Source organism: Lagenorhynchus albirostris, chromosome 14, assembly GCF_949774975.1.
Source record: "Lagenorhynchus albirostris chromosome 14, mLagAlb1.1, whole genome shotgun sequence".
Taxonomy (NCBI): Eukaryota; Metazoa; Chordata; class Mammalia; order Artiodactyla; family Delphinidae; genus Lagenorhynchus; species Lagenorhynchus albirostris.
In genome coordinates, this window is record NC_083108.1 from 83,203,493 (window position 1) to 83,217,292 (window position 13,800).

Below are 13,800 nucleotides of genomic sequence, written 5' to 3' on the forward strand. Positions count from 1 at the left end.
TGGTGTCTGGGATCCTGGATTTCAGGAGGGCTCCCGCCTCTCCCTGACGGACAAGAGGGGCTCACTGTGCCTGAACTGCTTGTACAAACAAGGTGGCTCACGCTGACACCTGCTTTCCTTTGGGGAGTCTAGAATTGGGTAGGTACCAGGCAGACGCCGCCTGTGTGACCAGCCCCAGTAAGAACCCTGGGCGCTGAGCCTCTACTGGGCGCCCCTGTTTGATGACATCTCACACGGGCAATGAAGCGTGTCCCGTGTGACCCCCGCCCTGGGAGAGGGCTCTGGGGGCCTGGGCCTGGTTCCCCCGACTTCACCCCGTGAGCCTTTCCCTTTGCCGGCTGTGCTTTGTGCCGTTCACTGTAATATATCACAGCCGTGAGTACGATTACATGCTGGGTCCTGGGAGTGTTCCCAGCAAATTGCTGAACCTGGGGGTGGTCTTGGGGACCCTGACACACATGGGTCGGAAGGGCCAACAGGAGTTGACACGCCATCCCTCCCACCAGGGACCAACCTAAACGTTTTACACAAATTCAGTCATTTCATCTACATAACAACCCCGTGAAGTAGGTGCAGTGATGAACCCTATGTCACAGCTGAGGAAACTGAGGCCCAGAGAGGTTAAGGAGCTTGCCCCAAGTCACACAGCACGGCAACGGCAGAGCCGGAATTAGATCCCCAGGAGCCCTGCTCCTAACAACTTCCAGGGTCCACGTCTCACTGTCACCTGAGGGACCTGTGGGGACCCTGTGGCCAGCCCCCACCTGCTGTAGCCTGCTTCGTAGAGAAACTGGGGCACCTGGGTGGTCTTCCCGCTGCCGGTCTCGCCGCACACGATGACAACAGGGTGCTCGGCCACTGCCTCCATGATCACTTGTTCTTCAGAGAGAATCGGGAGCTTCAGCCGCTCTGCCTGGCGAGAGAGGGGAAGTCAGCGCTCACAGAATGGGGGTGGGGGGTTGTCGTCCCCTGCAGAAGGGCAGAGGGGATGGGGGGCTTTGCTCAAAGCAAGATTACGTAGGGTGATGTGGTTCCTATAAAGGCAGCAGTCGGCATCCAGCCAAGGGGAACAGGTGCGCTCGCTGGAAGCCCTGACGGCTGGGGAGGGGCAGAGACATGGGCTGGGTCCTCAGGGACAGCGTGGTGCAGAGAAGCCCCTCTGGGCACAAGGAACTCTTGCCTGCTGCTGGGGGGAGACTACACTTACGGCACAATCACTTTGGCAAACAACCGGGTGCTAATTTTACCAAAATCGAGAATGTGAGATACAGCGATTCCTCTCCGAGGTACTCACACGTGGGTGTGCGTGCACACACACATACACATGCTCACACAAGTATTACACAGTGAGGGAGAAGTTTCATGAACCCCTGCTTGCCCTTGTTATGTGTGAAGCATGCTAGCACGCTAATTTTAAACATTCTGTTCTCTATCTCTATTCCATTCCATTGGTTTAAAAAAAAAAAAAAGGTGCGGCCATCTCATGACTCCACAATGGCTGTGACTTCCAGTTTGTAAACGCTGCTCCCCCCCAATTTTTGTACCTGTGGCTTTGAGAAAAAGGCAAGAATGTTTAAATTAGCAGTGAAGATGGTAGCGAAAAGCTAAAACCACCCAAATGCCCAGCCAGAGAAGGGTCCTTAAAATGGGCTCTATTCACGCAACGTAATGCTCTATAGCCGTGAAAACAAAACAAAACAAAACAAAACCCAAACGGACCTTGGTGACGCACATTCTACACAGATAAACACATCTCAGGAACACCATGCCGACTAACAAATAAGCAAAGTGCTGAAAAATATATATGGTGTGAGGCCGCTTATAAAAACAGGCAAACCTAGGCTTAAAAACATGCACGTGGAAAAGCCACAGAAAAAGGCGGGGATGAACCCCAGGGGGCACCAGGGACACTGGAGGGCGGAGCCCGGGTTCCCGAATGGCCGTGTGGAGCAGAATCTCACACCCCAGCTCGCAGAGGACGGCATGGGGCTCTGACGTCACCTACAAGGAAACCTTTGTGGCGTGAAGCCAGTGGCACATCAGGGTCTGTTAGAGCAGTCAGCTCACCCTAATCGCTTATATATGAGCACACAAATGTACCCGTGACTGAAATCACCTCATTCCCACAATCCAATCTGTGGTTTTAAACAGCTGCTCTAAGACCCAGGAACCCTCTGCCTCAGGCCTTTGCTCATGCACTTCTCGGTGTGGGACGGCCCCATGCTCTCATCTGGTCCCTGAGCTCTCGACCCGGATGCCTTCCCTGATGAAGCCAGGCCCTCCTGTGACCCCCGCTCATGGTATCCGATCTTGCCCTCCGTGGCTCTTGTCCCACGTGTGGTCGACCTCGGTCTCCCCTGCTGGACCGAGAGCTCCGAGACTGCAGATCGCTCCACCTCCTGTGCTGTCCCACAGCACGTGCTCCGTGGAAACGTGTGGACGGAACCACCACCGGTGACGAGCCAGACCCTGCAGCATCACCAGCCTCACGGCTCCCCAAGTGCGTTCCATGGGCCTCGGGCTTCACCTCCCTGAATCTTGTTGTCATGACAACCCTGTGAGACCCTCATTTTACCAGACAAGGATACGAAGTGTAGAGAGCCGGAGTCCCTGTGAGTAGACGGGTACCCCCATGCTACGGACGAAAACGAGGCCCAGAATGAGCTGGAAGGTGGGGGCACCAGCACTCCGTTCCAGGTCAACTGACTCCAGAGCCCAAGCTCTTGTCCCAGTGAGCAGATGCCTGGACCAGGACCTGTGGTCAGAGGCTGAAGGTGACGGTGACCAGACGATGATAAGGGCAGCGGACACCCATCTCAGCAGCCCCGACCACGTGCCGGGCACCCGCTCGTCAGCCCTACAACAACCCTGCAAGGTGGGTACAGCTATCCCCCTTTTCCAGGCAAGGAAACTGAGGCACAGAAGGCAATGCAACCTGCTCAGATCCTGGGATGCCCTCTCTCTGCACCCTCAGCCCCCTCACAGCACTGACCTGAGCACCTAAGCCCTTAATTAAACACCAGAGAGGCCAACCTGCATTTCAGGGGAGCGGTTCACGGGGACGAAGACGGCAGGCTTCGCCGGGGGCCTGGCCAGGGCAGAGGCTGCCGCAGGAGGAGCTGGTGGAGGGAGACCGCTGGGCACTGGGCTCTGGCCCCTGGCCCCGGGCGGAGCTGGTGGCAGATGCGCTGGGGACGACCCTGCACCGGCCTCTGCCGGCTCGTCCGCTGGGGTCTCCTCGGGTCCAGACTCCGCTGAGGACTCAGACTCCTCCTCTTCTGCCTCCTGGTGGTGGCGCTTCCGGTGGGCCCCGCTGAGGCTGCTGACCTTCTCCAGACCCTGGGCTGCCACGCTGTCGGGCTTCCTGCCGGGAGAGCCAGAAGTCAGAGCCTAGGACGGGCCAGTCAACCTGAGGCAGCTCTGGGTTGCTGCAGGCTCCTCAGAGGCCAGGACGCAAAGGCCACGCCCCTCCCTGCCGCAGGGCCTTTGCACCCGCTGTCCATGCTCCCTGAAGACAACTGCTCCCTTACTTGATTCCAAGGACGCCTCTCAGGAGGACTCTCCCTTACCGTGTAGCCTCAATCACCTCCCCCACCCCCTCCATCCCCTTCCACCTGCTCTTTTCTGCTTAGTGCTCACCAGCACTAAATATATATGTATTCACTGGACCACTGCCCATCTCCCCACCATAGAATGTGAGCTTCTTAAGGGAAGAAATTTAACTTTTGTGCACTGCTCTATTCCTAGGGCCCACAGGAGAGCCTGAGATGCAGTTTGCACTTGATAAGCAGTCGTTAAATGCACAAGGCTTAACAGGCCAGTACTGGAAATGAGCAGAGAGGGCCAAGTGTGAGAGCAGTGGGCAGGGGCATGGGCTGGGGGGAGCACACTGGCCCCATCTAGCGCCGGCTCCTCTGTGGGAAGGCCAGCTGGTGCAGCCACATCATCCAACTGGTCAAGACCGGGGGGACCCTGGATTTTAATGTGAAATCTCCTAATTCTTAAATGTTCACTGTTGAATAGCATCTCCCCAAAATTCATGGCTACCCAGAATGTGACCTTATTTGGAAACAGGGTCTTCAGGATGTCATTAAGATGAGGTCATACTAGATTAGGATGGGCCCTAAATCCAATGACTGGTGTCCTTATAAGAAAACAGAGACCCAGGGGACCTCCTTGGTGGTCCAGTGGTTAAGACTCCATGCTCCCAATGCAGGGGGCATGGGTTCAATCTCTGGTCGGGGAGCTAGGATCCCGCATGCTGCGTGGCCAGAAAGAAACAAAAAGAAAACAGAGACCCAGACACAGACAGAAGGCCATGGAAGACACACAGAGGATGCCACGTGACGACGAGGCCGAGACTGCGGTGACGTGTTTACCAGCCACGGAGCGCCCAGGATGACTGGCATCACCAGAAGCTGGGGGAGAGGCTGGAACAGATTCTCTGGCCTCCAGCAGGAACCAACCCCACCAACACCTTGACTTTGGACTTCTGGCAGTCAGAACCACAAGAATAAATTCCTCTTGTTTCAAGGTCCCCAGTTTGTGGTGACCTGTTACCGCAGCCCTAGGAGACTCATACATGTGCAGAAGATCCAAATGTCTAATGATGCTACGTGACCCAAACAAACCTGCTAATGGGCTAAATCAAATCCTTGACCTCCTTGATGACAACTTCTAGCCTACTCGTCCTTGCAAAAGCTGGAAGGACCTGTAAGGCAGGACTCAGCGCTGCAGGAAAACGCCAGCATCCTGGAGTAAGAACTTTGCCATCCTGTGCGCGGTAGGATAGTTTGCATTATCTGAGGCCTCTACCCGTTTGAGGCATTTTAGCACACGCGTCATTGCAAATGTATTTTCTCATAACCCCAGAAGACGCCATGACCCTTGAGCCCCCCTGGGAGCCCTGGCGGGAAGGACGGGCTTCAGGGAGGAGCCAGCCGACTCACTCTTTGGTGCGGTACATGCGGTCCCCAGTGCCCAGTTTGGACGTGGTGTAAAACAGTCTCATCTCAGCTTCCGAAACCTGGACTTCGCTCAATTTCTGGAGCATCTCTGCTCGCTGGGGAAGGAAATGAGTGTGTTACACATTTGGCATCATGATCCCCTCTTCAGAAGGGAAGCTGAGACTCTAAATAAAATTCCAGCATCACTAACACCTACAGTCTTTTTTAAACCAAAGGTCAAACTGCAATTACCATCCTTCATGGAGTTCTTAACGCCGACAGATGCGTGAGCTTAGGGTGGCTTTCTGCCCCCTTACGGAGTCTGGGGTTGGATAAACAAGGCTCTCTTTGCACCACGGTGTGTCGTAAGGGAAGATCATCGACTATCCAGATGCCCATCAACGGGAGATGGAATAAATAAAGTAGGGCCCATTTGTATAACGCAAGACTTCCCGCAGTTAGTACAAGGGAAGAAGAGCTGAGTATGTGACAGGAAGTGGTCCCCACTCCGCCTTGAATAAAGCAGTGAGCGGGGGCGGGTCCAGTTGGTTCCTTTCCCCGGGTGAGCAATTCATGAGTCTTTGTTTTGTTATTCTTGAAATTACACAGATATTTTATATCTGCTTTTATACATGTTTATGTATATATACATATATATATATACACATATATATATATACACACACACACACACATTTCGTAATCGATAAAAAACAACGTACAGAACAGCAAGAAAAGGTGCTCACAGCATTCAAATAGGACACACGCACAGGACAGTGAGCCTCCCCTGCATGAAGGCTCCAGGGACCAAGCGTCAGAGCTGCTAGCGGGAGGCCTGTGTGTCCCCTGGTGGACACAGCACGCCGTGTGGTCACCGTACCAGAAGGACTAACGAGAGAGACTCTCCTGAAGCCTCTAGATCAGGGCTCCTCAGTCTTCACGCTACTGGCATTTGGGGCCGGATCATTTTTCTGATGTTATGAGCACTGCAGGCTGTTTAACAGCATCCCAGACCTCTACCCCCCAGATGCCAGTAGCGTCCCCCAAATCGTCACAACCCCAAATATGTCCAGATTTGGCCAAATGTTCCCGGGAGGGGGGGCGCAAAACGGTCCCAGTTGAGAGTCACTGCCCCAGACCCAAATACCAATTTATAGGAAATTCGGAGGGTGGAAGACCATGTTTATATCAGAGATTAAAAGTTTTTAATCCAGACCGTGGGAAAGTCTCTGAGACAAACAAACCAATCTCTCCAACAAATATAAGGAGGAAAGACAAGAGATGCCGGTGGAGAGCATCTATGAAACAATTAGAAATTTGACTATTCACTGGATATCTAATGGTATTTTGAAAAAATTTAGACATGCTAATGGCATTGTGGTAATTTGAAACGGTCCTTATTTTAGAGATGCAAACTGAAATATTCAGGGATACGTATATGGGTTGAATGGTGGCCCTCCGAAAACATATATCCATGTCCCAGAATTGGATCTTATTCAGAAAAAGGGCCTTTTTAAGTTAAGGGTAATTAGCTTAAGGATCTCAAGATGAAATCCTGAATTATCCAGGTGAGTCCTAAATTCAAAGACAAGTGTCCTTGGGACTTCCCTGGCAGTCCAGTGGTTAAGACCCTGCGCTTCCACTGCAGGCGGCACAGGTTCCATCCCTGGTCAGGAACTAAGATCCTGCATGCCACATGGTGCAGCCAAAACATTTTTTTAAAAAAAGAAGGGCTCCCCTGGTGGCGCAGTGGTTCAGAGTCCGCCTGCCGATGCAGGGGACGTGGGTTCGTGCCCCGGTCCAGGAAGATCCCACATGCCGCGGAGCGGCTGGGCCCGTGAGCCATGGCCGCTGGGCCTGCGTGTCCGGAGCCTGTGCTCCGCAACGGGAGAGGCCACAGCAGTGAGACGCCCGCGTACCGCAACAAAACAAAACAAAACAGAAAAACAAACAGAAAAAACAAAAAAAATAAAGAAAAAGAAAAAGACAAGTGTCCTTATCAGAGATACACAGAGGAGGGACACACAGGGGAGCAGCCCACATAAAGACAGAGGCAGAGACCGGAGCAATGTGGCCATGAGCCGAGGAAACCTGGAGCCACAGGAGCTGGAAGAGGCCAGGTGGGACCGTCCCCTGGAGACTTCAGAAGGGGCACGGCCCTGCTGACACCTCGATTTCAGGCTTCTGGCTTCCAGATCACTGAGAGAACACATTTCCACTGTTTTAAGCCACCCAGTTTGTGGTCACTTGTCAAGGCAGCCACAGAAACTAGTACAGATTGATGCTGCCTGGGCTCTGACCCAGGGGGTGGGAAAGTGACCGGCCGTGGAGATGACTAAGGTTGACCATGAGCCTGACAACCGTTGGAGCTGATGACAGGTACACTGGAGTCCATGACACTGTTGTCCCTACCTTTATATATGTTTGAATTTCTCATTACAAAATTTTCTCCTTAAAAAAATATTAAGCAAAAAAGGTTAAAATTCTCCAGAATGAAGTTAAAAAATAAACAACAAAATGAATGAGGGGGGAAAATAAAAAGTGAGCATGTTGATCGACCAACTCCTGGTTCAACAATCATGTGGCCTCCACAAAGCTGGACCTGTCCCAGACTGACAGATACCCAAGTAGCACATCCCCCAAGGACGGGAAAGGTTCTGGATCTGTGTGTCCCATATGGGGCACTAGTCACACGTGGCTATTTGCATTTAAGTTAATTAAAACCAAATCACATTAAAAATCCAATTCCTCGGCCACACTGGCCACATCTCAAGCGCTCAACAGCCACATGTGGCTGGTGACCACTGTACTGGACATTGCAGACACAGAACTTGTCCCTCCTTCTGGAAAGTTCTATCCGACAGTCCAGCCACAGGGATCACGTCGGGGGTCACAGACACCCCGACCCATCCCTCGCCGTGCAGACAGAGTGTGCATACCTGGTGCTTCTTCTCCTTCTGGTCTAAGATTCTCTGCAGCATCTTCCGCTCTTTCTTGGTCAGGGGTTTCTTCTCCTTCTTGGACAGGGGAGGGGCTTTGGTCTTCTTCTTCTTCTTGCCGGGCAGGACGAGCGCGTTGCTTGCATCGACTCCTTTCAACGTGCCCTTATCTGAAAAGACACGCTTGCCTGACCCACAGCCCTGGAGGATAGAAAGCGCGGATGCCTGCGAGTCTCAAGATGCTGCGTTAACGCCGTTTTCCTCTGGGCTGACCCTCCTGCCCACAGTGAGAGCCACCCGGGCACCCGCATAGGAACGGGGGCGCAGGCCCGTCACACCTTCATTCCACCGGTCCACCCAGCACCTGCCACGGGTCAGCCGTCCTCGCGTTGCGGGGAGAGGGATGGGGGCGCAGCAAGAGGGAACAGGCTGCAATAGCGCCTCCCTCCCAGCAGGGCCCTGTGTTCAGCGGGGCCATCTTTATAATAAACCATCTTTACAATAACTCTGAAAGACGCTCTCTCACACGTGTACAGTGGACTGAGTACCAAGCTTGCGTCACATCTATTTTTAAATGGTGGAGTCTGGGACATCCCTGGTGGTCCAGTGGTTAGGACTCCGCGTTTCCACCACCAGCGGCACGGGTTCAATGCCTGGTCAGGGAACTAAGATCCCAAAAGCCGATCCCAAATCAGGCGATTTGCTTCAACCTACTGCAGCACCATGGGGAGGAGGGGGCTTGCGGAGCACCTATTTCTGCCTGACACCCAACGCTGGAGTCCCCGTACAGGCAGTGTCTGACTTTTATTAACTGCTCAGGCTTTGTACAACTTTATGACATTACCAAGTGTAGGAGAGGTTGTGTGCTCCTCAGTAAGACGAATGAGACTATTTTAAGCAATGCAAGCCATCCATTCTGCAGTTCTCAAACAAATTAAAAGCAGGGGGAGAAAAAGAAAAGAGTGTATAGCAGCATTTTCCAAAGGCTCCAAATCGTGTGACATGGTGACAGCTAAAGGAGTGTGTGCTTGTATGCGCTTGTGTTTCAAAATCTCTCGGTTTTAATTTCTAATACGGTAAGTATCGACAGACACAACCCACACTAACAAAAGCACTTTGGGGTCCTCAATTTTTAGGAATGTACAACGGTTCTTGGTGCAAAAAATTTGAGAACCACTGTGCTATAGAAAAAAAGGGGGCGGGGGAGATGTGCTAAAAATAAAAATAAGAAAAAGGGTGATATTGGATCAGGGAAAGCTCTTTGAAGAAGGTAACCTGCTTTATATTCTTGTAAGATCCCTCTGGCCCCTGAGAAAGGCAGAGATAGACAGAGATGTCTTGTTCTGGGGTGAGAAACAACTTTCCCCAAATCTTTGAGTCTAAGAGACCTCAGGTCCCTCTGCTCTCACCCAACTGTCAGTCCAGGGGTCTTCTGCCCTCTTAGAGGGGCCATCTCACTTCCTGAGCTGTCACTGCTGTTACAATGGATGACGCCCATCACAGGACAACATCACATCTCCACAGCTTGTCTTTACTTTTCAAAGCATTCTCGTTTCAGTCACAAACATATTCTCCCAAAATACCACCTCCATGACTCTGAGAGCAGGTAGGATGACTGTTACTGCGGGACCCATTTGACAGCTGAGAACACTGAGGCACAGAGATGTCAGGCGACTTGCTTCAACTCCCAGCCTATCCCTGAAACTTCCAAGGAGGCAATTCGGACTCCAGATTCCCACTCTGACAATCTTTCCTATAACCCCACTGCCTTCCGGGTCCAAGAGGAGAGTGTGGAAGAAGAAGCTGATTAGCGGGTCGAGGGAAGCAGGCTTCCCCAGCGGCCCCGGCTCTCTCTCCCTCCCTCCACCTCCTGAATCTAGACTCACTCTTCCCTAACACCTAAATTTGCTTGGCCCTCAGGGATCCTATACAAGCAGCTGGATGAGTCCAACTTTGGAATGTGTTCAGTCTCAGGGGCCTGCAAGACAGCTGAACCCATTCAATCACTTCTGCACAACTCTTCCCCGAAACTGGACCCATCATGGTCGCCGATGGCCTCCCCAGTGTTACATCCACGGTCCTTTCTCTCCCTGCCTGATCCCACGGCCACATTTGACACAGAGGGCAGGTCTTCCTCTTGGTCCCCGGACAACCACACTCTCCCAGGGTTCTCTTCCCACCTCACTGGACCGGACTCATTGCCTCAGCGAGCCAGTCTGGTCTTCAGACTTCAAATAAATATCATCTATACACAGATGATTCCAAACTGCTTCTCCCCTGGACTTGCCTCTCTCAAGCGTCCGACTCAGCAGCTGCCTGCTGACCCTTCTGCTTGGGTATCTGACAGGTCCCCCAAACCACTCATGTCCAAAGCCAAGCTCCTGGCCTCCCCGCAAGCTGCCCATGCCTGCTTTCTCAGCCTCCAGCCGCACGCCTGGGATTTGTTCTTGACGTGTCCTTTGCTCTTGCGCACAGCCAGGACAAAGCTCCATCTTCCAAATACATCCTGAATCCACCACCTCTCACCATCTCTACTGCTGCCTCCCTGGTCCAAGCACCAACTCCTGCCAGAGTCAATGTACTCAGCAGCCTCCTATCAGATCGCCCAGATTCTCTGCCCTCTACTGCTTTTCCTCAACACAGCAAAGTGATGCTGTTAAAACCTAAGCCCTGGGCTTCCCTGGTGGCGCAGTGGTTGAGAATCCATCTGCCAGTGCAGGGGACACGGGTTCGAGCTCTGGTCAGGGAAGATCCCACATGCCGCGGAGCAACTAAGCCCATGAGCCACCACTACTGAGTCTGTGCTCTAGAGCCCACGAGCCACAACTACTGAGCCCGCGTGCTGCAACTACTGAAGCCCGCACGCCTAGAGCCTGTGCTTTGCAACAAGAGAAGCCACCACAATGAGAAGCCCGCGCACCACAACGAAGAGTAGCCCCCGCTCGCCGAAACTAGAGAAAGCCTGTTTGCAGCAACGAAGACCCAACGCAGCCAAAAATAAATAAATAAATTTATTAAAAAACAAAAAAACCCTAAGCCCATCCTGTGTACCTCCTCTGCTCTCAACTCTGCAGGGCCACCATCCTCACCATGACCCACCAGGCCCTACAAGATCCTGCACCCATTTTATTTTATTTTTTTCTGCCCCATTTAAAATTTCATCTCCACTCAGCCATTCTGACTGCCTTCAGGTCTTAAAAAAGGATTCAACGCTTTCTCAATAGGGCCTTCCCCGCCGCCCCCCCACCTCCATGAAACACTGCAACCTGCCCAAACACCTCTTGTGCTTTATCTCTTTAGTATGAATGTAGGCAAAACGTCCTATGTATTTTGTGTTTATCTTTGCTTGTCTCTTCCCAGAAGCATCTGAACTCTGCAGGGCAGGGAGTTTCTCCCTTAATCTCCTCTTCTGTTACTCTCCTAGAATAGTGCCTGGCACACCGTGGCCATTCCTAACAAAACGGAGGAGTCTGGGCAGAAATGTTAAGCAGCCTGGAGCTAAGCAGACAGGTCTGGGCTGAAAAATACAAACTTAGGGGTCGCTGGTAGGGAGGTTATAATCGAAGCCATCAGAATGGATGGAATTACCTTGTAATTCCTTGCCCAAACTCCCCCTAAAGCTGTACTTGGGCTGGATCCCACTGGAAAAAAACTCCAGGTATTGTTCCAAATTCAGTTAAAACGAAACTGTCACTATTCCCTCTTCTTTTGTATCATCTGGGAGAGGGGTGTCTCTCCGTGTCGCCCGCCCGAGTCGCGGAGGCAGGGCATAGTCCGGGAGCCCTTCGGCCCCCATTGGCCAGCCCTGCCCCGAGGCCCTGGTTGGTCCCTCCCCCGAATCCCAGCCCTCGTCCGGGGGCGCCTTACTTACCCTCCAGTTCCAGCCGCACAGGGGGCGGCTCGGGAGGGCCCTTCAAAGGGCCAGGGGCCGCCTGCTGACGCCCCTTGATGTTGTACCTCCGGCGCAGCTTCCCCATGGCGCCCGGCTCCTGTTCTGCTCCCGCAGGTCCTACGACCAGCACACTACGAAGCCCAACCCACGTGGGAACCCACCGAATGTTCCGGCCGGAAAATTTCCGGGCTGAGTTCTCGCGAGAGCTGAAACTAACGGAATCCCTGGGGGCGGGGCTGGAGGAGGGGCCACGCTGAAAGCCAGGGCCGGCCGGCGGCGGAGGCGGGACCAAGTTAGAGGAGGGACTCAGTTTAAGCCCAGGACTGTTCTCACAGAGGTTTGGTCTGAGTCTCTAAATACTAATATTAATTTGGCTATTTGGGAATGGGAGTGTTCTGTCACCTTTAAAAATATAACCCTGCCCCAATACAATCTTCTTCCCTCTCTTTTTTGCTTATCTGCATTTTCTGATATTCCTACAAGAAACAGTTGTGTAATAAAAAGGCCCTAAATATTTCCATTACAGTGACAGGTAGAACTAAAAGAAGGCATCTATTAGACAACTTTGAATTCTCATGACCACAACCCATTGTCTGTAGAGCACTGGGAAATAATGTATTTTCTGAATCCTGTATCTTGCGACTAGAACATCTATATTGTGTCTCCTTTTTTCTGTTAAAAGCATTAATTGGTTAAAGGCAAACATTTAAATTATATCACAAAAAAAGTGAAGACACTAGGCGTTATTTTAGAATTTTAGAAAGGATAAAGTTATTTTTAAGACTTATTTGGGGCTTCCCTGGGGGCGCAGTGGTTGAGAGTCCGCCTGCTGATTCAGGGGACATGGGTTCGTGCCCCAGTCCGGGAAGATCCCACATGCCGTGGAGCGGCTGGGCCCCTGAGCCAACGCAGAACAAGATATGCTGCAGAGCAGGTAAGCAATAAATTGTTGTTGGTTTGAATGAATGAATGAAGAGTGTGATTAATTTGGATGAGCTCCCCTCTTCCCCCCAAAGACAAAAACAAACCCCCCTTTTGTTGCGATCATCCATTTACAATGCTTGGTGTCAGTTTATTTATCTCTTGTAAAAATAAAATACAGTGTGTGTGTGAAAAAAAAAAAGCCCCCACGAACACACAGGTGGTGCGTGAGAGGATTTACATAGTATACATATGAACATGCTTTTAATTAAGTAAAAAGGATTTGGGGGGAAAACGTTATAATGAGCAAATCAAACCTGTGTTTTCATAGGTTTTATTGCTTAGGATGATAGTGATCTACAGTTTCTTCTTTAAATATGTTTATTTAAGTAAATAAAAAGTGTGTTCATCTTCAAATTATTAGGTAGGTAATAGAACATTCTCTTATATTTTCTTCTAAAATATTATATACCAAAGTATTATCTCCAAAAGTTATAAAGAACACTTTATAAAGCAAAAGGAGAAAAGGCAAATACACAACAGCATGGGTCTCATTAATATAATGTTGAACAAAAGAAGCCAATCACAAAAGATCATACTTTATGATCCAATTTACATAAAGTTCAAAAACAGGCAAAACGAATCCCCTAAATTTTGGAGGGGGCATAGCGAATGGGAGAGGGCAAAGGGAGCCGTTTTGCAAAGCTGGTAATGTTCCTTTTTTCAACCTGGGTGCTGGTCACCTTGTGTGTCATTTAAATTCATGGAGAGGCACCTTATGATCTGTGTATTTTTCTGTTGGTACGCTATACTTCAATATAAAAAAAAGTTTCCTTAAAAAAAAAGAAGTATAAGGCCAGTGAATATATAAAAACCTCACCAGGAATCTAGAAAAATGTAAGTTCAGAAAGAGGCAATTTTTCACTCTTTGGGTTGACAAAAGTTAAGTTTTATTTTCCTGGTGGTCTCAAAAAATGTCTGGTTAGACATGGTTTGATTTAGGATGCAAACAAGGCCCCTCACTGTTGTGGCCTCTCCCGTTGCGGAGCACAGGCTCCGGACGCGCAGGCCCAGCGGCCATGGCTCACTGGCCCAGCTGCTC

General features: G+C 51.1%; 1 protein-coding gene across 2 annotated transcripts in view; it reads right to left on the bottom strand.

The window, feature by feature from the left end:
* DHX37 (DEAH-box helicase 37) overlaps positions 1–11,956 on the bottom strand; it is a 30,455-nt gene extending 18,499 nt beyond the window's left edge. For both annotated transcript variants that reach the window (XR_009544357.1, XM_060170620.1), the window contains exons 1-5: positions 11,757–11,956; positions 7,886–8,055; positions 4,950–5,062; positions 3,034–3,364; positions 765–913 (exon numbers count right to left, since the gene is read on the bottom strand). Coding sequence is in view for 1 of the 2 variants with exons in the window: in XM_060170620.1 (XP_060026603.1) it covers positions 765–913; positions 3,034–3,364; positions 4,950–5,062; positions 7,886–8,055; positions 11,757–11,862 (869 nt within the window). In the remaining variant the exon portion in view is untranslated. The remainder of the gene's footprint in view (positions 1–764; positions 914–3,033; positions 3,365–4,949; positions 5,063–7,885; positions 8,056–11,756) is intronic.
* Positions 11,957–13,800: the final 1,844 nt, after the last annotated feature.